Source organism: Coturnix japonica, chromosome 2 (genome assembly GCF_001577835.2).
Source record: "Coturnix japonica isolate 7356 chromosome 2, Coturnix japonica 2.1, whole genome shotgun sequence".
Lineage (NCBI taxonomy): Eukaryota > Metazoa > Chordata > Aves > Galliformes > Phasianidae > Coturnix > Coturnix japonica.
In genome coordinates, this window is record NC_029517.1 from 41096079 (window position 1) to 41118117 (window position 22039).

The 22039-nt window shown below is 39.1% G+C and overlaps 1 protein-coding gene across 2 annotated transcripts in view; it reads left to right on the forward strand.

The window, feature by feature from the left end:
- Window positions 1–201: 201 nt before the first annotated feature.
- PDCD6IP (programmed cell death 6 interacting protein) overlaps window positions 202–22039 on the forward strand; it is a 29203-nt gene continuing 7365 nt past the window's right edge. Inside the window, exons 1-13 of one of the 2 annotated variants that reach the window (XM_015854172.2) lie at window positions 202–534; window positions 6047–6101; window positions 7824–7893; window positions 10897–11024; window positions 11554–11707; window positions 13594–13694; window positions 15755–15886; window positions 17223–17445; window positions 18249–18372; window positions 19091–19268; window positions 19718–19829; window positions 20542–20711; window positions 21079–21327. In XM_015854172.2, the coding sequence (XP_015709658.1) occupies window positions 329–534; window positions 6047–6101; window positions 7824–7893; window positions 10897–11024; window positions 11554–11707; window positions 13594–13694; window positions 15755–15886; window positions 17223–17445; window positions 18249–18372; window positions 19091–19268; window positions 19718–19829; window positions 20542–20711; window positions 21079–21327 (1902 nt within the window). In that variant the 5' untranslated portion in view covers window positions 202–328. The remainder of the gene's footprint in view (window positions 535–6046; window positions 6102–7823; window positions 7894–10896; window positions 11025–11553; window positions 11708–13593; window positions 13695–15754; window positions 15887–17222; window positions 17446–18248; window positions 18373–19090; window positions 19269–19717; window positions 19830–20541; window positions 20712–21078; window positions 21328–22039) is intronic. The other variant, XM_015854173.2, reaches the window with a different exon arrangement.

Sequence of the window (22039 nt, forward strand, 5' to 3'; positions counted from 1 at the left end):
CTTCGAGCTATTTTCTAACCTTCACGATCCAGCGACCCCACACACTAATTCCTAGGCTGTGTGTGACCCTATCCATCCCCCGCCTTCCCCAGCTCCCAGCCCACCCCCCACCCAGCGCTCAGCGATTGGTGCAGGCGGTGCGTGAGGCGGGGAAAGCACGGGGGGGGGGGGGTGGGTGCGTGAGTGCGTGCGTGCGTGACGTCGCTGCGTCGGGAGCGGGCGACGATCCCGGAAGTGCAGTGCGGTGCGGGAGCGGGCCGGCAGCCGGGTGCGGGGAGCGGCGCAGTGAGTGCGAAGCGGCGGTGAGCGCCGCCCGCCCGCGCTGGCCATGACGAACTTCATCTCGGTGCAGCTGAAGAAGGCCTCGGAGGTGGACCTCGCCAAACCGCTCTGCAAGTTCATTCAGCAGAGCTACCCCAATGGCGACGCCCAGGCCGAGCACTGTCGCGCCGCGGAGGAGCTGAGCAAGCTGCGTAAGAGCGCGTTGGGCCGCCCGCTCGATAAGCACGAGAGCGCCCTCGAGACCCTCCTCAGGTAGGGCCGGGGAGGCGCCCGCTCCTCTCCTGCCGTGCTCGGGGGCTGTGGGGCGCGGTGGGGCCGGGCCAGGTGTGGGCGGGGCCGTCGGGAGGCGGCCGGGGCTGTCGGGCCGGATTTGGAGGCCCGCGGGCCGCGCCTCGGGCGGGCGCCTGGACGGGCTGTAATGTGCAGGCCTGGGTTCTCCCAGCTTCGCCTTCTGAGTGTCTTACCCCAGCAGTGAGAGCTGGGTAAACCTGTTGCTCGGGGAGCTAGATTAACGCCAATTGGCTTTACGGGACGTGCCTTCTTTCACTACGAATACAGACCGTGAAAGCGGGGCCTCACGATCCTTCCGACTTTCCGGGTTTGAAGCGGGAGGTGTCAGAAAAGTTACCACAGGGATAACTGGCTTGTGGCGGCCAAGCGTTCATAGCGACGTCGCTTTTTGATCCTTCGATGTCGGTTCTTCCTATCATTGTGGTCCTTGGAGGTGTTCAAGACCAGGTTGGACGGGGCCCTGGGCAACCTGATCTAGTAAATGTGTATGTTTGGTGGCCCTGCCAGGCAGGGGGGTTGGAACTACATGATCCTTGAGGTCCCTTCCAACCCGGGTCATTCTGTGATTCTGTGACTCTGTTCAGTAGCTGCTCGGCAGCTTCTAAGTGTGTTTGCAAAGTCGCAGCCTTATTTCTCTGCTTGGCACTTTCAGTTTGCTAAAAGCAGGTTTTGCTAAGAGGAAGCATTGGGGTGCCTCGTGCCGGAGCTGTTGTAGGTTGGATAAGGGAAAGTTTCAATCTGAGCCTTCTGCCTATTCAACTGTACGAGGGCTGCTTTGGGACCCGCTGCTCCATCACCTGTAACAACTCTTCTGTATCTCTGTGTAATGCTGATGCATCACAGCATTGCCTTGCTGTGGTAATCCTGCTCCTCTTTCTCTGTGTGGGAAACATCTCAAGCACAGCTATTTGTAGCTCTAATCGCTGAAAGCACTGTGATTAACCAAGTGATGAGCACCAAGCACAGGCTTAATGGTTAGAATCGAAGATTTAATGAGTTTTTAGCATTAAGATTTTTAAAGAGAAAAATAAGTAGGGGGATTTCCTAGTGCACAGAGAAATGATAGCCATGAGCTTGACACGCTTCTGCAATGCTGTCATGAACAAGCATATCTCATGCTCACTGGAGTTTTCTTTGCTTTTTAACTGTAAAAGGAATGGAAAAGGTATGTGACATAGAAGACTGTTACTGCTTTTTGTTGTTTTAAGAGTTTATCAAGCCCACACGGGGTGTTTGGACTATAAAAACTACGTGTTTTACGGTATCTCTGCAGCTTCCTGTTTCATTCTTGCTCATTGCACTCTGTGCTTTTGAGGTTATTCTTGTGTATGTCTTTTGAAGGTCAGGGGAATAAACGAGCATCTATGAACAGAACGATTGATTCAGCCAAGCTGAAGGTTGTAACGTCCCCTTCCCTCAAACACAGGATTTGAGCTCCTTTTTCTGATTGTGCCGATCAGGTTTGTGATTAATTTCTACCTGAAATCCCGGTTCGACCCAGATCTGACACATGACCTCACCTCATCTAACAACTGCTGAATGGCAGAAGTGCTGCCATATAACTCTTAGTTCTGTTCTTTCTCTTACTGGGTTCTAGAAAACAGAAGGTGTACATGGCTTTTTCTCAGGTTTGAAGCTTGAAAATGAGCTCAGCACGAGGTCAGATGAGCCTCAGAGCTGGAACAAAAGAGTGTAGGAGGAGTATGGCTGAAAGCCAAGGGCTCAGGGAAACCTCCTTCTTTTAGGGCCAGGTCATTACATTAATTGAAGCCATACCATGCAACTAGCTCAGGTTTTCTGTCTGAATTATGAAAGGAAACTGATTGCAATTGCGTAATTAGCCAATTTTCAAGTCAGTTCCATAAGTTCCATATGTAGAGAGCTGTTTTCTGCTATCCATCAGTAGCATGACTTTAGTTTGTCTGGGTGCTGTTGCAGCAGTCAGAAGTTGAGTGTGGCTCCACGCTCCCAGACTATGTATGAGCAAGTCATGTCCTCTCCCCCAGCAGCTCTGTTAAGGCCTCCTTTCATAAAGCACCTGCATTCAAGATGCTGCTGCTTGACAATGTTCCCTTTATAGTGGAAGTGAGTTATGATGGTCTGTATTATCTGTAGGTTAGGAGTTTATGACCAAAATCTCTTCATGTCTTTGTCATGGAAACAGAATAGAATAGGTATAAAATGTACTTAAATGAGGAATAAAACTGTCATTTTTTTTCTCTTTGACAATATATTTTTAAAATCTATGATCATTTATATCCATTACAGTTGATGGAAAATACGTTCTTATTCTCTAAGAATATTCTGCTATATATACTCAGTTCCGGAAGGTACCAGCAGCTGCTGACAAGTTGGAACAGAAGCATCCAGCTGAGCTCTGCTGGAAGGAGCCCAAACTTCTGACTGCCTTGTGGTTCCTGGGAAAGCTCTCATCCCTCCCAGCTCCCGGTATCTTGCTGTTACCATTGGAGCCGTGCTAAGTCTTGTGTTGGAGCCTTGTTCAAGTTAACAGCTTGAACAAGGTCAGTGTTAAAGCTGGATTTTACACTTGCTGTGTTTAAAATGGGTTTGTTAGTGAAGCAAAGTTTGAAGAGCTAACTGTAATGTACATTCACTTCTTTGTGACCTTTTAGACCATAGAATCATAGAATGGCCTGAGTTGAAAAGGCCCACAATGATCATGTGGTTTCAACCCCCCTGCTATGTGCAGGGTCACCAACCACCAGACCAGGCTGCCCAGAGCCACATCCAGCCTGGCCTTGAATGCCTCCAGGGATGGGGCATCCACAACCTCCTTGGGCAACGTGTTCCAGTGTGTCACCACCCTCTGTGTGAAATACTTCCTCCTAATATCTCACCTAAACCTCCCCTGTCTCAGTTTCAAGCCGTTTTCCCTTGTCCTATCACTATCTGCCCTCTTAAACATCCATTAAACCATCTTCCCCAGTAGAGCTCTGCAGGCTCCTTAAATATTTAGAAATGAGGGCTTAACCTTCTGCTAACGATTCTAGATATGCCCTGTTTTTCAGTCTTTAGAAGCCTTGTTTTGCTGCCTAGTTACTGCATATTTTGTCTTTTGGAGAAGAAATACACCAACTTGTGGCTCCATTACCTATATAAAACCCTGAACAAAAAAAGCTGGTGGTAGGCTGCTTGTGTGGCTGGTGAATGCAGGTGCTTCTTGGAGATATACTTGAGGCAGCTGGTGAAAATGGGGAAAATAGAAGTGGGAAGGACCTTTACCTGCTCCCAGGCTTTGTGTTCTGTGAGAATTGGAGTTCTCAGAAGGTGACATAGGTGAGCTTGGAGACGTTTCTCCTTAAATCCTGTTACACTGAATCTGACGTAGCGCTCTTTCCCTTAGCCTAATAATGTCTTCAAGGGCTCCCCGCTTCCTCTCTTTGTTAAGATAACCTGGACTCTATTTTTGTTCTCTGGAGTGTTGAGGTGTTGGTATGAGCTTAATTGGTTTAATTTTGCTAACAGCCCTTGCACATTTGTGTGTGTGTGCATGTCACTTTGAGTGCTCAGGTTCTGTGGAGGCCGAAGGCTGCAGCTGTGAGTTCAGAACTCCAGCTCTTATTGAGGAGAGCGGGCGGATCTTGGCCTCTTTTATCTTCTTTTGAAGGAGATTTCTTTCTTTGTGATTCTCTGAAGGAGAAAGGGGCTTCTTTCCTTTGAGCTTCTTAATCATACAGTTACATTTCATTGGAGTTCTAATTAGACCTTGATTTCCAGCTCATTTGGCTGCTGTTCTCTGGTTGGTGTCTCCTTTTACTCTTATCGTCGCGTTTAGTCACTGCTAAGTGACTTTTGTGGGGGAGGAAGGTCTGCAGCGTTTTGAAGAGACTTTAGTTTTGAATAGAGTTTCAGGTTCTTTAGTAAGAAGAAATGATACCACTATATGCTTCAAACAACGAACAAGATATGAATTTGTTTCAAAAAAATACAGCCAAATAAAAAGCTCTCTGTTGTTGGTATCCATGGACGTTAAATGGGGTAACTGTGTGTGTTGGTAGGAGCTCACAGCTCTTGGTTACTTTGTGGTTGTCCTGTGGTGGAGCAAAGAAAAGTCTTTGCCAGCAGCCAGTGTTTATACACACCTGATGTGCACGGCCATTTAACGAGCTGTTCATCTTCACTTTGTCCTGTTGGCAGCTGAGGAGAAGGGTGATGGGGGTCTTTGGGAGGGCAGCTTGGCTTGACAAACTGAATTGGGTGTCATGAGGAGACTGAAAGGGAAGTCTCATTTTTGGTATAATACAAAATGGAAACTGCTGAGACCAGCAGATAACAATGAAGGAAATATCAAAGTACATCACTTAAAATTATCTTCAGTGGTAGTAGTTATTTTACAGATTTCTGAACTGCTTGTGTTAAACTATGTCAGTTAAACCTCTTAGGAAATGGAGGTGGCAGGGGGAAGAGGAAGTGGTGGGGATGTGATGATTCAGACCAAACTTAAACTGGTTTTAACTTGGGGAGGGCTGCTGTTCTGTGTGCTATTAAGAGACATCGGGTCTTGGATTAAGGTCACCAAGAAAGAAATTGTGACTAATATGATAAGTATGATAAGGTAGAATGCAGATTTATGGATTTGTGTAGGGAAATTGTCACAAGCTTATATTAAGTGTCTTAAAACCCTTTGCTTTTTACATATAAGTAAAGAGGTAATCTTGAGTATTTGCCCTTAGGTCAGTTCTTAAAAGGAGAAACATATAAAGTCTTCACATGGGATGTGTTTGCAGTTCATTGGTTTTCTATAGGCAAACTCTCAGCTCCTAATTATATTGCTTGGACAGATTGTGTGGGGAACTGTGCTTTTCTTGGACCTTTCTGACACTTTCCCAAACATCTTCTGAGTAGACAAAATACTGGCACGTGGACTTAGTTGTAGTTCACAGCGACTGTGATAATATACTCCAATGACAACAGCTTACAACTGATGAATTTTATCAAGGATTGGGCTTTTCAGTTGATAAACTGTAAAGCAAATTCTGTTGCCAGGATGCTGAATTTGAAACGTGTCCATGGGAAATGAATGGGGACTGGGTTATAATGTTAAGCGCAAGAGCCCGTTGAGTAGCTTTTTTATATTAAATCAAATGTTGTATTTTATTTTTGCAGCATGATTTAATGTCTAACGTGTTACCATGTTTTTAGGTATAGGGGGACTCCCTCATATAGTTTCTAATACATTCTCTTTCAGAATGTGGCATGGACAGCTTAATGTGTGCTGCTCTTCTACTTGTGATTAATTCTTTCACTGTCACTGAGTATGCCTCTCTTTGAACATGCTTGTCTTCTGAAAATAATTCCTTTAGGCTGAATTTGTCCTGCAGATGTGCTCCACAGCTATCAGTGAGCCCATAGTGTACTGGGTGGCAGTGGGGAGCCTGTGCTACCCTCTTTACCTGCGAATGTAACAGCTAAGGCTCTTGCTTTGATTTTTCCTTTTCTTTCTTTTTTGTAGATATTATGATCAGCTGTGTTCGATTGAACCGAAATTTCCATTCTCTGAGAATCAGGTAAGGAGATATATCAAACCCTTAAGCAGAAATAACTAATGGTGGCAACTAGGATGCAACTTCTAAGCTTGTGTATAATCTGCTAAACAGGACCTTGCTTGGGCAGAGCATTTAATCTTTGATCCTTATTATTATAACCTTTGTTTATTTTCAGCCTGTACACATGTAGCCTATGCTAAAACTTCATCCTTGGTGGTCGAGATTGTGTTAAAGATTTGGGAAAGTTTTAGCTCTGGCTGATGGTTGTGGTTTCGGGTAGAAAGAGCTGTGCTTGGCTGGAAGACTCCTCTTCAACTCTCCTTTTTCCAGGAAATCTATTTCATGCTGTGCTGTAGAGGCTATTTAAAAACATAATTTCTATGGGAAAACCTTTAGTTAGTAACGGGTGCAATATGATCTTCGGTTTTTTTTTTTGAGACAGAACAGATGTTTCATTCATAGCAGCAGAAAGACTAAATCCAATGAAGAGCCTTACTACTTATTCTGTCTCTGCATCTATAAATCACATAGTTTCTGAAAGGTGGGGTTCTTTTCCTACCAAATTTACTTAATATTTTATGATTCAGACAACAAATTCAGATTAGATTCTGCATGCTGAGATTAAAAAATGTACATATATTTCCTCAAGTGGAGACTGGAATATGTTTATAGACTCTTATTTTGGGAAAGATTTTGTTTTTGAAAAAGATTGTTTTTTAGAGGCATTTACCAAGAGGACAGAATTTCAGACTTTTGAGATTACAAGGGAGTGGCTTTGATGCAGTTCAAACTGATTTGAGTTTTCAGTGTAGCTGCGTTATTTGTTTGCAAAGCGAAGCCAAACTGTACTTGGTTTTAACTTGCAAAAGTTTCCACGTAGTGATCTGCGAACCCCTGGATGCGGTGAACTGGAAAACTTCATAAGCAGGAACTACAGATCTGTAAACTGTTCTGTTCATAGAAGTCATCAGTGGAAGCAGGACTGAGGAGTTGATGACCAGAACTTCCTGAACCAGTGTTTCTGCTAGAAGAAAATATGTTATTGGACAGTATTGTGCTCTGTCTCTTGGGGTGTTTTAAAATGAAGTATTTTACTGTCTTTTCTGGGCTGTTGCCCAGAACCTGTTGCTTCCTACTGGTTTGACTGACTAAATCAAATTGTGGAACTTCAAAACAGGTTCTGTGAAGAATTTGCATTGTCTTTGACATCATGTGTGCTGGAAATGTAATATCAGAAAGCACTATTTTCACCTGCATTCTCTTCTGAATACATTTCCTGACAGTGTTGCTGTTGAATTCACTCTAATATGCGTGTAATAAAAACTGCGTTACAAAAGAGTTCCAAATATTCTGGTGATTGGGAATAGTGGAAACTGCCTGGTTGGGTGGCTTCCTTTAATGGTGACCACACATGTGTATTATGTTGGGTGTGAGAGGAGTGAGTATGGAAATAAACACATCTGTCACTCAGAGCAGGAGCAGAGCTGAAGGGTTGTTTTGGAATTTGTCTTACTTGCATGAATAAATACTTTAAAAAAAGCTATTGAGAAGGAGAAAATATGGGATAAACGCTTCCAAGTAATGTTGATTTATTTCCTAAAACTTCCAGAATGTGTGTGACATCACAGGTGATGTAAATGCTTCATATAGTTAGAATAAAAAGGCCTAAGCAGAATCGTTGGATTATTTCCTGCAGTCTTATTATATAATTTTAAAAATAAACATTTTTTTTCTACCTTTCAGGTCTGTGTAACATTTACATGGAAAGATGCTTTTGATAAAGGATCACTTTTTGGGGGCTCTGTCAAACTGGGTATGTAGTTGCACTGAAAATGCATGTATTAAAAATATTATCAAGATTTTATAAAGCTATGTAACTGAAAGGTTGATAGTCTTTATAGTATTTTCAGTATAGCTTTCCATGAGTTCAGCTGCAGTAATAACAGATGAATCTCTTAACATAAACTAATAACTTAGCACCATGCACATGATTTCTATAAAATTGAAATCAAGATTAGTTTTCCAAAAGGCGCAAATAGATATTCAGTCTGATAATAGTTACGCTAACTTGTACACCCTGAACTGATGTTAGTTAAAATCAGTCAAGTTAACATTAAGTTTCAGTAGTAGATTATTGGCTATTTATAAGGCCAGCCCTTATGTTTTCCATGAATTGGATCTTCTTGAAACATGCTTGTGTTGCTGAGTCATCTCTACGGAAGGCTGACTTCAGTGACCTAATTGGAGATCACTTTTTGTTGAGGAGAGTAGAAGGATCTTCCTTCCCATGTAGTGAAATAATTATTCTATTATTTCTTTATATAAAGAAGTGCTTTCATACAGTGTTGAACATTTAGAAGAAAAAGAAATAATATTAGTCTCTTACAGACTTGAAGGAGTTGGTCTCTTTCATTTTATTTGCCTAAGGACAATTCTGCACTGCAAACTCACGGTCATAAAATGGATTTGGAACACTTGCCAGTAGAGAAACTGAGACTAAATCCTCTTGAATTAAGTGAGAAGGTTTTCAGCTGTGTCATCATTCTCTAGCATTTCTATTTATACCTAAGTGTTCTTCATGACTAGCAGTGCAGGATGGCCATTGCAATTTTGAAGCTCTGGACGAAGCTTGAAAAATGTTAGAATACCAGTTCTTGTAATTTTTTAAAGCTCTTGTGTATTGTTCTAAATACAGCTGCCACATCTGTGCTTATGTGAGCCATGTATAACCAGATACCACATCCCTGTGTGTAGCAGATGGTACACATCTTTTCTTGCTCTGTTTTCCAAACTACTCTAACAAGTTCTTGTGGGGAATGAGGGACTATCCTGAGGATGCTGTGTCTTTCTTAAAATTTGCTTGGCCCTGATTTCTGGGGAGCTCCTGCTTCATGATAAATAACTTTCTCATAATGAAGTCCAGAATATGTAATTATTACTTTGAGAACTGACAGACTTTTTGAGATGTGTAAAAATCAGGGGAGAAAGTCAGTAGTCTTAAGGTTGGTGATTGTCCTGAGAATTTGAATACCTGTAATGTTATGGCAGTTTGAGAGAGCTTGCTTGTCTGCAGGTTAATTATATACTAGCCTAAATAATGTGAGTTAGATGGCCAGAGATTTATGCAACAGTCCATGTTCAATATCCAAGACACTCGTAATTGAGTTCTGAGTAATGGTCAGTTGATGAGGAGTAGAATAAAATGTATTTAGAAGCTTTAAAGCAGACCTTAGTGGGAAGAAAACAAAAGGAGCTTACTGGTCTGTAGTGTTAATGTTACATTGAAGATCGTCTAGATGCTGCTCTCCAGGTGAAATACTGAATATATTAGGAATGTTTCTGGTGAGAATCTGCAGCGGGGTTTAGCAGTATAAGGCTAAGTTCTCTGTTATTGAGAGAGTAAATTGTGCTTACCTCTAAAGAGGAGGCAGTTCTTTCTCCAGTTCCAAATTCAACGTAAAACTTATTTGATTTCTGTGGAATTGAGATCCAGGGGTGTGGCTCGAGAGTTCCCTTTCACTGTGGTGACTGCTTTCTTCCTGTCCTCCCTTGTATCCCAGTCTGAATCTCAGGGGTAGCTGGCAGATACTGTGACTGTTGGAAAAGTGACCCAGTTTGTAGCATGGCATGCAATCTGAAATATGCTGGCTTAAGTTAGTAGGTAGAGCTATAAGCAGATGAATGAGGAAAAGCTATATTGCTTAACAGCTGTTCTCACTGTAGTAAATCACACTTGAGAAACAGTCCAAAGTGTAAAGTAATTCTATATACGGGGCACTTCTGTACTTCAGGAGTGTTAAGACTGTGTTTTCTTTACTTCCTTGTGTTTTAATTTTTTGACTTAATGCATAACCTGTATAATGTGTTGTTTAGAGAAATTCTGGAAAGTAAGCTTCAAAAGAGAAATGATGGAAATAAATCGCTACTACCTAGATGAAATACAATGGCTGCTTGTCTTAACATTTAGTGCAAGCTTCAGATATAAAGAAATATGTAGCTGTATAAAGAGGCTGGGTGATAGTGAAGCAAAACAATGTGCCCCATCAGTACAACTTTCATGTTATAACTCAGCAGTTAGATCTGGTTTTGTGAAGTGGGGAATTAAGTTACTCAGTTTTGTCTCCTCTGCAGAACACAGAATCAAAATACTGTTCAGGTATTAACTTTCTAGAACTGGGGGCTCCATCCTCTGGGGCTTTGAAGTACTGCAGGAATCGAGTCTGAGCAGGCCATGCTGCTCTCTAGTGAGCAAATGTACTGAGACAGCTACAGATTCACTTAATTAAAACATCTATAACCAGAATACATCCATTATGTTTGTTAGTGTTTTCAGTGTGAAATGATGTTTTTTAGGGGTGGGAAAAACTCCCTCCATTTCAATGTATAAATAAGACAGAGCATGTGAATCTGTTTGCTTCCAATGAGAGAAGGATGATTTGCATTCAAGATACAATAAGAGCACGTGGATGGGTAGTTGCTGCAGGGTGACTGATACTTAGAAGGTCACACGTTATTAAAAGATAATCTAAAATGTGTTCTTATCCTTTCAAAAGAGCCCCCAACAAACCTGCATTCTAATGGTAGTGACTTTCTAGCTATTTCATGTATTGCGTAGATACTTATACTATGGCTCTTCCTCACTTTGAAACGCTGAAGTATTGAACGGGCTTTGTTCAGCATTTGGGTCAAAGATAATTTTTACTTCATTATGATTGTTTTATGTGTTTAGTTTGAAACTGTCCCTTTGTAGGACACTCAAGTACTGAAGGTTATCATTTTCTTTAAAGTATGAATAACAAGTTTTTCTTGATTGCAGCTCTGGCAAGTTTGGGGTATGAGAAGACCTGTGTTTTGTTCAACTGTGGAGCACTGGCAAGCCAGATTGCAGCAGAGCAGAATCTAGATAATGATGAAGGGCTAAAAGCTGCAGCTAAACACTATCAGGTACTTCAGAATTCATAGCTATCTATCTTAGAATATCAATGTTGCAGCTACAGGTGCCTTCTTCCTTTAATTACAGTGGTGGGTTGGCTGATCACATGGCATTGGCTCATGCTTATTTACTAGTTTTGAAAGATTTTGTTCCATAACAGTTTCCCTCTGCCCCAAGACTGCTGGTAACTAATAATCTTCAACTAAAGACCTAGTAAGATAAAGTTTATTTCTAATAAGTTGTTCAGGAATACTCTCTTGAATTCTTCTTGGTAGAATGCATTACATTTTTCCTGTTCCTATGTGGTTAGCTACCAGCGGTATAGTTTGGCTTTTGTAGTCTGTCCTGATAAATATCTCCATGTGAGTAACTGCAAGAACAAGAAGTTGCAAGTTGAATTTGTTTTTTGCAGTTAAACAATAAATGGGAGACTGTGTACCAAAGAATTAAAAGTTTTTTGAAGTTACTGTATGAATTATATTTGTAGGAGTAAAGGCCTGTTTGGGAATATGAAGGATATTAATTTTCTGTTTTGCTTAGTTTGCAAGTGGTGCTTTCCAGCACATTAAAGACACCGTCCTGTCAGCTCTGAGCAGAGAACCTACAGTGGACATCTCTCCGGACACAGTTGGAACTCTCAGTCTCATTATGCTGGCTCAAGCACAAGAAGTGTTCTTTTTGAAAGCAACAAGAGGTATACATTAATGTTCAGGTTGTGGGTTTATGCACTCCTTATAACTTCCAGCAAAACATATAAAAGCATTTTAAATTATTAAGAGATTATGACTGGCCAGACAGAGATTTTCAATTTTGCCTTTACTGATTTGTTTTTCAATCTTCCCCTGCAGATACAGGTCATCAAACATAAACTACAAGTGTCATTTTAGAATTTAAAGCTCATTTGACAGTGCATTTATTCCGCTTGCCTTTCTTTTCTTTTTGTATTCAAAACAATTAGTCTTTCTTTACAAAGGATTTTGCTGGATTATGTGCTTACCTGTCTTGGAAACAAAAGATCTTAACTGCTATGTTTCTTCACAGAGGAAAAAATATTGTAGCCTTTTGCCTTCTAGAGAATCTCAACCAGAAGCAAATGTCCTTTGGCTTATTAATAAGCTGTGTTTATGTTCATTATTATTCTGGTAGCAAAATTCCTTCTTATTAGGAATATGATGAAGCAAAGCTGATTGAAGGCTTACATGCAGCTAGATAACCAGTGAATTTAGCTATTCCTAGGACCACAAATCTTCCAGTCTTAGAAGGAGAGGTTAATAATAATCTGACTATGGAGGCTGTAGATTTTGTTAGATGTAGAGAGGTTCTTTTCCCTTCCAGGAAAATAAATGCACTGTGTGAAGTGTTGTAGTTGACAATGTGGAAAACCTGTTTTTCAGGCAGAAGTGCTTAAGAACTTAGTCTCAAAACTCAAATTCAGCTTATTGATGCTTTGTCTATTTGCATTACTTGCAATCTGATTTGACTCTCATGAGATGGGCTGTTCAGTAGCCTTACTCAACTGGTATCTTGTGAAACTGCAATTATTCACAAATTGAAAGTGGAATTTCTGATTAAAAAAAAAAAAATTGGTCAGCTAAACCTAACTGCAGATTAATTCTTCAATGTCTGTGCCTTTCTTAATGTTTTAAATGTCTCTATGTATATTTGCTATTCCATCTCTAGGTTTGCATTGTAGCTGCTATATTTTTAGGATTTGTGAATGAAAACTAATGCCCAGAACAGGGAAATATCTATTCCGAACTATTTATGTGGACAAATAGTTTCTGACATTTCCATTGTTAACAGAAGTGTGGCTCATGTATCAATAGTTATTTTTCATTAGAGCTTGGGCTCTGTGAACTAAGATTAAACTATCACTCAATAGAACATTCTTCTAGTCCTGTCTGTTTAGATGTTACTTGTTTCTCTTCAGTAAACTAAGTGTTTAATAATAGCACTTAAATGAAAGAGTTGTCAGATCCCAGAAGCTCCTTTTTCTTCATTTGTCATCTCAAACCTATTCCACAGTGAAAATCATCTACCTAGGATACCTCAAATGCACTGAAGTCATAGAACATAAACGTGTAACATCATAGCTCTTATCTGTTTGTTGTAGGCATGTGCATGTGCTGGAAAACAAACATTTTGGGATTTGATTTCAGTGATATGAGTACTTACAGCTTTCTATTCCCCTTCTCCTCTACCTCCCACTAATGCTTGTCAGTCTGGCCATATACAAAAAATCACCTGAATAAGAGAATTCTTATTTGTAAGAGCAGTTGTTTAGGTGGTCAACATTGCATTGCTTGCTTTGTCTTTGAGGGCTGAATTGCTGGTGTAGGCCAGAGATGGTTATAAAAGGAGATAAGAACAGGTATGTGTTCTTTTTTTTAAATGGTTCTGGGTTTAGAAACTGGATGAGGACACGAGGCAGGGAATGCTACTGAACACAAGTGTTTCTGATGTGAAATATATATTCCCTTAGCAGTTATTGCTGCTTGGGGATGAAATAATGAATCTGAAATAATCAATCTGTTGACTTATGTAAACTGATGATAATCATGTTTTTCTTTCTTCCCTCAGATAAAATGAAAGATGGTATCATAGCTAAACTAGCTAATCAAGCTGCAGATTATTACGGTGATGCTTACAAACAGTGTCAGTATAAAGATACTCTGCCCAAGGTTAGTAACTCTTGGAAATAACATGGGGTCTGTTGCTGTTGTGTACAGTGTACTTAATGAAATATGCATCGCATGGTATCCTCAAGAAAGCTGACCATTGGTATTTCATTTATCTTATGTGTGAAACTGTAATTACAAAAATGGAAGAATCTAGGAAGAATAATATGTCACTTATTTTAAATGATTATTTTAAAATGTAATTACATGAAATGTGTTTACTTGCAGCATATTTCATTTAAAGACAACTTGGAATATTTGATGCTTTCAAGGATACCTTCTTACTTAATCTTACTAAATCAAGTTTTCAGACTAACGTTTCTAATGGGGCTTAATTGGTTTCTAGTCTCAGTGTTTTTGTGTGAAATTTGCTGTCTTAATAACAGGTTATTATGGTGGCATTGATCATCTACCTGTTAATGAAAAGCATGGCTGGAAAAGTGTCTCCTCTTCCTGCCTTCTCCTCTTCTACCTCAAAAGCAGTTTTAATATTTATAAATGACCTCAGATTAGACTTGACTATTAATTTGAATGCTCTTAATTTTTTTTTGGAAGAAGTGGGAAGATTGTTTTTACCACATTCTTTCAATAAGAAATACTTTAAGAAATTAGGAAAGCTCTATCAATTGTACTTAAATCATAAAGCAGTAGGAATTTTTCTGTGCAGTGTGAGTTACAAACTTTAATCTTGGATAAGAGGTACTTAATTAGGCTCTGGAAATTTAGATGTAGCAAAGTTGGAGTTTGTCCTCTGTAGTGATTGTGGTGTGAATATCCATGGGGGCATCCCAAACTGCTGATTTTCAGATACTTTTCATTAATGGTTTCTAAAACAACGATGCCAGCTTGCAGTGGGCAATTGTCATAGAAATAAAATGTGAAATATATTAGATCTACCAAGACCTACCACCGCAGAGGGGAAAAAAAATAGTAGAAATATTTTCTACCAGTGATAAAATGACAGGTGTTTGGTCTGATAACTTAATATGCACTGTAAGCCACGTAGGTGTCTTTAGTGTCATGGCAGTTATTTCCTCTGGAATAAATCATGTCAATTTTATATATATATTTATTTATATATTTATTTTGTCTTTTGTGATTGTGGATCTTTCTAAGCTGTAGATTGGCTCCCTGTTCCAGTTTTACAGTAATCTGTCAATTGATTATTAGAAATAACATAATAAGGTTTTCTGATTCTGTGAGCTAATGTCGACTTTGAGAATCATTACGTTTTTAGGGGTGTGAAATAAAGTCAACTTGATGTATCACATTCCAGTTGCAAAGCTTCCCAGTCTGCTGATCTTTCAAATTGGACTTCTCTTCTCTGGGGTGCATCAAGGTTGCACAAATGTGAAGAAGCAGGTTTTTATATGAGTTCTTTAAAACATCACTCTGCTTTTCCAGTGCTCCTTGGTTTAAGAAATAGAACAGCAGGGCCAAATCCTTGATCAAAGACTATGCTTAATGCTGTTGCCTGCCCTGTAATGTTTTCTTCGTGTCTTGGTTGGTGTTCCTGTGAAGATAAGTGCATTTATATGAAAGTCTAAAATGACTTTTTAATGGTTTTACATCTCAGTATTTTTGGTTCTGTTTATTCTTTTTTTTCATGGCTTTAGAGTTATTTTCTTGATGGCCTCTTGCTGTTACATGTAAAACAAACAAGCAGAACTGAACAGACGGTTTTCCTCTCCTACTCTTTCCTCTTCCTTTTGAGAATACTGTCTTGTCTTGGGGGCGTTTGGGTGTGTTCTTGCAGCTGTCCTTCCTAATATATGCATGCATTCCTAACCTCTGGAGTAAATGTTACGACTTCATGGCTTGAATTTAAACTCTAGTTCATCTAATATAATAGACACCAAGAATCTTACAGCAACTGATTGAAAAAGAAGAAAAAAATGGATTCAATCCATGTGAAGTCGTGTGATCTTTGACATTTACCTCTAATATTTTAACCTATCTAAACCATTAATTGGGTGATTCTAATTTCCTTTTCTTCTTCCTTTTTCTTCCTGCATCCCATGTTGTCTGTGGTGGTTTATGTGGTTGGACTTTCCCCTGGTCAGTATTTTTATTTCCAGGAGGTGTTTCCTGTTCTGGCTGCAAAGCACTGCATTATGCAGGCCAATGCAGAATATCATCAGTCTATCCTGGCAAAGCAGCAGAAGAAGTTTGGTGAAGAAATTGGGAGGTTGCAGGTAGGTGATCTGAATACTTTTTATCTTCTCTGAGTAACACGGGAGAACTTTCAATCCTGAAACATTAGCTGAGTGTCTTAAACCTGAAACAGGCAGGGCTGAAACATTCAAAAATTGCAGAGTGTATTTATCACATGAATCAAATCATTGGTAGCTACAAAGGTGAGAAATCTATCTGTAGCTTTTATAATGACACATTTTTGTTTTGGGGCACATTACTGTTGATACTGCTTGACATGTTAAATCTGTATCTTTATATTTACATGTGCTTCTTACCTCAGAATAGTTAACAGTTTTGCTAATAAATGTTCCTAAGTATTTTTGTCATAAAATAAACTTAAATTCAGCCTTGTCTATACTTAATTCCTTTTCTGCAATCCTGATATAAATCTGAATTATTTTTGAAAAACACAAACAATTATATTTTTAGGATTTTTTTTGTGTTTACACCTGATTTACAGAGGGACTTAGTTATAGTAATGGGTAAGGTCTTCTCACTATCTCAGTGTAGTATACACTTAATTTAATGATTTTCTTCAGGTCCTCTGCTTCTTGAGAAAATCTTTTTAAAGAAATTTGAGAAATTCTTTTTAAAATCAATTTAATCAAATTAGGCTGGGGAGGAAAATAACACTTGTTATGAAGTTCCAAGTTAATGTATATATGTTGCATGCCTGTTTCTTCCTCTGTCATTTCCTCTTTCTGGCAAATGCCTGTGAGGCTATAGTGATAGGGAGGATAGGGGTGCAGAGAGAGGAGATCTTTGGGTTGTATGTAGCTTTGGCAAACAAGTGACCAGCAGCATTTGTGTTTCATTTTAATTTGCACTAGGATTCCAGCAACACTTATATAGCTTCAGAGCTCAAGGTTAGACAGCTATTAGCGGTAGGTGTGGAGACCAGGACTTTGGCTTTGCTTCTTGTATGGGTGTTAGCAAGATTTGAGAAACTTCTGTGATACCTGTAAAATCAAGCTTTGAATTTAAATTGACATGGAAATGGAATGGTGACTTCTTTTGTAAACAGGTGTTTGAAGTGTTGAACCTTTAATCTGTTATCGTTTGTATAGGATTTGGGGGATTTATAGGCTATTGTGGGATACTAACTTGCTCACTGATTTAAAAACAACAAACAAAACTCCAATTACTTTTTAATTTTTATTTTGATACCCAGGAAAAAATTATCCCATTTATTTAAGGAAAGAATAATATCAATCGTATGCTTTGGCGTTTAAGACACATGATTAACTGGGAAGCTAATATATATATATTTTTTTACATAAATATATTGGAACCATATCTTTTCTCTCTCTAATTTTAGTTCTTTTAATTTCTTAGCATGCGGCAGACCTGGTGAAAACAGTGGCATCTCGTTATGATGAATATATAAATGTTAAAGATTTGGTTGACAAAATCAACCGCGCGCTTACAGCTGCCAAAAAAGATAATGACTTCATTTATCACGACCGTGTTCCTGACCTGAAGGATTTGGAACCCATTGGGAAAGCCAGCCTTGTCAAGTCTACTCCAGTTGCTGTGCCCCTCAGTCAGAAATTCACTGGTAAGAGAAGTTTGCCAAGCACAGGGTAATTGCTGCCTTCTAAAGCTTGTTGGTGGCATGAAGAAGTAAATGTTTACTCTTGAATTATATTAAGTTCACTCAGTGTTTTCAAAAGTATTACTTTTTCCAGTTTGGTTTTCTTTTTTCTGCTTGATGGTAAAATGCACTTGAAGAAAAAGCCACAATGTAAGTCATTATCTGCAATGTAATCTTAACGATTTTTCACAGCAGCTGTTTTTTTTCCTCCATGTTAAACCAGTCTTTTTAACTTCAAAAGAGCAGTGATACAGGGGAAAATATCTGATTATACAGCCTTTGCTAACCTTGTTCAGGACCTTCCTTAAAGCTGAAAAATACCAGTTTGGCTGAGCAGGGGGTTCTGAAAAATTTCTTTTTCTTCTGTATAAACAAAAGCTTAAGGAGGGTATGATGTTTAGTCCTGCAGTCCTGTGTGCCCCTGTGGCACAAGTGGTAGAAGTGCCGCTCTGCTACACAGGGGGGCTCGAATCCCGGGGGTTGGACTCGATGATCTCTAAGGTCCCTTCCAACCCACACGAGACTATGATACTATGAGTTGTTGTTGTCAGTGAAATGCTTTTAGATTATTTTAACTCAATTTCAGTCTTAAATGGAAACCCAATCCATTAAAGACCTTTGGAAATTTTAACATGACTGGAGTGGAGAAGTATCTTAAACTATATAAATCAGATCTCTATACTACAGCCTGTACTAAACAGCTGTGAAGATGTTTGCATCCTCCTACCTTTGCAGTACAACAGTAATTTATACTTATTTTATTGTAGACTTGTTTGAGAAGATGGTTCCCTTGCAAGTTCAGCAATCTGTGAGTGTTTATAACCAGAGAAAGGCAGATCTAGTAAACAGGCTAATAGCCCAGATGAGAGAAGCCACAAACTTGGCAAATGGGTAAGTATGGCTGCTTCTTAACTTGTTCAGGAGGAGTTATGGAACACCCTCAGAATATTAATGACTTGTACCTTGTATGTCTCCAGATTACAGTGAAGGTTGGTTTTTTTGTTGCTGTATAGTAGGTTAGCAAACTTCAAGTCCAGCAGGGGTATTGAGAACTAATTGTCTGCAGGTATTAAGGCTAAAAGTATCTAAAGAACTAACAGCATTTCATTTTCTTCAGTCTTCTCAGTTTTTAAGAGTCTGGCACTTGCTCTGAAAGAAATTCACTATCATTAATCTAGTGGGATTTTCAAATTTCAGTGGTCAGCTTAACTGAACCAATGATACACCACATCATTTTCCTCATCACTCCCACCTCCAAAGGTTTTTTTTTTTTTAATAATAAAAACCTTACAAAGTTGGTAAATAAAAATGTAACTCAAGGCAGTTGGTAATTTATCTACCAGGTAGTTGCTACTGAAAATGTGCCATATTTCTTAGAAGCTGGGAGTCTAGGATGCAGCTTTTAAAAGCTTTGAAAAGAGCTCTTGTTTGTTGAGTTTACCTCACAAAGTACTCATTTTGTCCTTTTTTGCCCAATGGTATGTCAAATACCATGTTTCCATTCTTTTATCGAGTGGGTGAATGTTTATTTGAATAGCAATGTTATTTATAGGATAAAATTACTTTAACGCTGCAGACACGGTTCCATGTAACATGTTGACTCTTTCAGAGTGTTGGCTTCCCTCAATCTTCCGGCTGCAATAGAAGATGTCTCTGGTGATACTGTTCCTCAGTCTATTTTGAACAAGTCTAAGGCTGTGATTGAGCAAGGAGGAGTTCAGACTATTGATCAGCTCATCAAAGACCTACCTGAACTGCTACAAAGGAACAAAGAAATCTTAGATGAAGTAAGCTCAGCAATTGCTAACACTAAAACACCCTTAAACACAGCCATCTAATTTGTTTTCTTTAAATGCTGGTATCAAGGTGTGTGCATGGTTATCCAAAATGCTTGTAACTTGTAACTTGGATAGCTCCTTAAAATCGCAGTGCTTACAGGAGCACTAAAAATTATGCTTGTAATAGCACTTTAAATGTTTAGTCCATGTATGCAGAAACTGCACTGTCAAGTAAGTGAACACCCACACAAGTATATTGTTTTTAATATCAAAGTAGGGGAAGTGGGGGAACTTTCTGTAAAAACATGGATCATTTATGCCTCATACATCCTTTTCTATTTGCAAATTATCTTTATAGAAGTTACATGTTCTTTTTATTTCTTAAACAAATTGTATACTTAGTAGCTATTTCATGCTTGCAAGGTGTTGTAATGCATGTATGCTTCTAACCCCTTCAGTCACTGAGGTTATTAGATGAGGAAGAAACTACGGACAATGAACTCCGAACAAAATTCAAAGAACGTTGGCAGCGAACACCATCCAATGATCTGTATAAACCTTTAAGAGCAGGTAAAGTTCATACTTTATGACTTGAATCCAAGGGGTGTTCTAAAATGTCCGTTCTTACATAAACTAAAAGTTTTTTACATATTGTGTTATATTGTCTTTAAAGATAAACCTCAATTTAGGAGAGTGTGTGGTAAAACATCCTTATGGCAATCTGTAGGTCTGTTTGGAGTTGGGAGTTGATGTTATGGCAGAGGATTTTTGCATGCTTCGTCACCCCTGGAGTGAACATATGTGCTAATGTTTAGAAATTATATATAACGAATGGCCGCCCTTCTAAGAACTTGTTTTCAGTTACCACTTAAGTGGGTCTTTTAATTTAGTGCTTCTTTCTTTGAATGCTAGCTTTTAAATATCATTATTTCTTAAGGTGTTTTTTTTCTTTGGTTTGTGTAGTTTGTTTTTTAGCAGTTTGCCATACTTATGCTAATCACCACAGCAGGCTTTCTGTTCTTGATTTGTATTGTTGGGAAGGTAGCAAGGAACTGCCACCAGTGCCTTAGTGAAGCAAAGCTTTTCAGGCTTTAAAATTGGAGTGGTTTGCACTGAGTTTAAAATGCTTTCATGTGTCTCTCTGGATAATTAATATAGCTGCCTTGTTTGTGTACTGTTTCTAAATGAAACTTAAAGTCATAAAAGCATTATCTTGTGTTTGTATACATAAGCTGGTGCAAAATGAGTTTGAAATATTAACATTTTTTCTTCTCACCACCAGAGGGAGCCAACTTCCGTAATATCTTGAATAAAGCTGTACAAGCAGATGGGCAAGTTAGAGAAGGCTATCAGTCTCACCGGGACACCATCGCACTTCTGTGTAAGCCGGAAGCAGAACTCAATGCAGCCATTCCTTCTGCCAACCCAGCAAAAACATTACAAGGGAGCGAGGTAATGCATGGAAATTAGCCTCTGCTTTGTGTAGAAGGATTGTTTGTCTAGCCAAGTATACTCAAGTGAACTGATGTGTAAGCTGTTCCTTATCAGCGCACGTTTAGGCACAATTAATATGGGGGATAGCACTTCAAAAGCGTGTTCTATACTTTGTTTTGTATAAAATCTGCTGACATATGTTTTATGATTACCGTAAGCAAGTGTGGTTGTTATAAAATGTCATTTTAAACACATAAAGTAATAAACTCATACAGTAATGTTGCTGGTGCTAACAGTGAAGAGTGCAGTATAGAAAATAATATGGTATATACTTTTGCAGTAATTCTTCAAAACATATTAATTTCTGACAATTATTTTTGCCTAGGTTGTTAATGTATTAAAAACTTTGCTGGCTGGTCTAGATGAAGTCAAAAAGGAGAGAGAACAACTGGAAAATGACCTAAAATCTGTAAACTTTGACATGACAAATAAATTCCTGACTGCGCTTGCACAGGATGGTGCTATAAACGAGGAGGCCATCTCTGTGACAGAGTTGGACAGAATTTATGGAAGTTACACACAGAAAGTACAGGAATCGCTGAAAAAGCAAGAAGAACTTCTAAAAAACATTCAGGTGCAGTAGCTCGTCTTCCTTATATATCTTATGTCTTCATTACTCTGATCATTTCTTTAACATTTCCAGTGCTGTAGAACTATCACTTTGCTTTCTATTCTGTTTTGTTGTGTACTCTTATTGTAGACCAGCTGATATTCCCTTACTTATCTGATCACTGAGAAATAGCTGGAAAGAAAAACAGATTTCTAGTGACCTCTGCCAGAGTTCTAGTGTAAATTCCCTTGGACTGCCTTTATTAAATAAATCTGCTCAGTAATGCAGATTGTTTTGCCCTAAAAGAAATTTATCTGTGTATAAGAGGTTTTGGGTTGATTTAATTTTCTGTCTCCACACCCCATCATTCTATCTTGATAATCTTGATAGCCTTTTGTGAGATTACAGGAGATCAGCCTTTGCTGTGTGCTAAAAGACATTTTTTTTTCCTCTCTGAAGCAAGTTTTGGCCTATTCCTTGTTGCTGTTTATGATCTGCTTGAGTTCTAGCATCTGTGAAGCTCAAAGTAAAAAACAATGAGAATTTCTCAAAGTGTGAATTATAATCTTCATTTGTCACTAACACTAGAAATGGGTACCTGAAAGAAGAGGAAGTCTTAATGCTTAGTCAACTAAGAGTTGTTTGAGTAATCGTGAAAAGCCTGTTTGCATGCAGAATTACTTGCAACTTCTGACTGCAACTGGCACTTGGAAGAATATAAATAAGAAACCCTTCA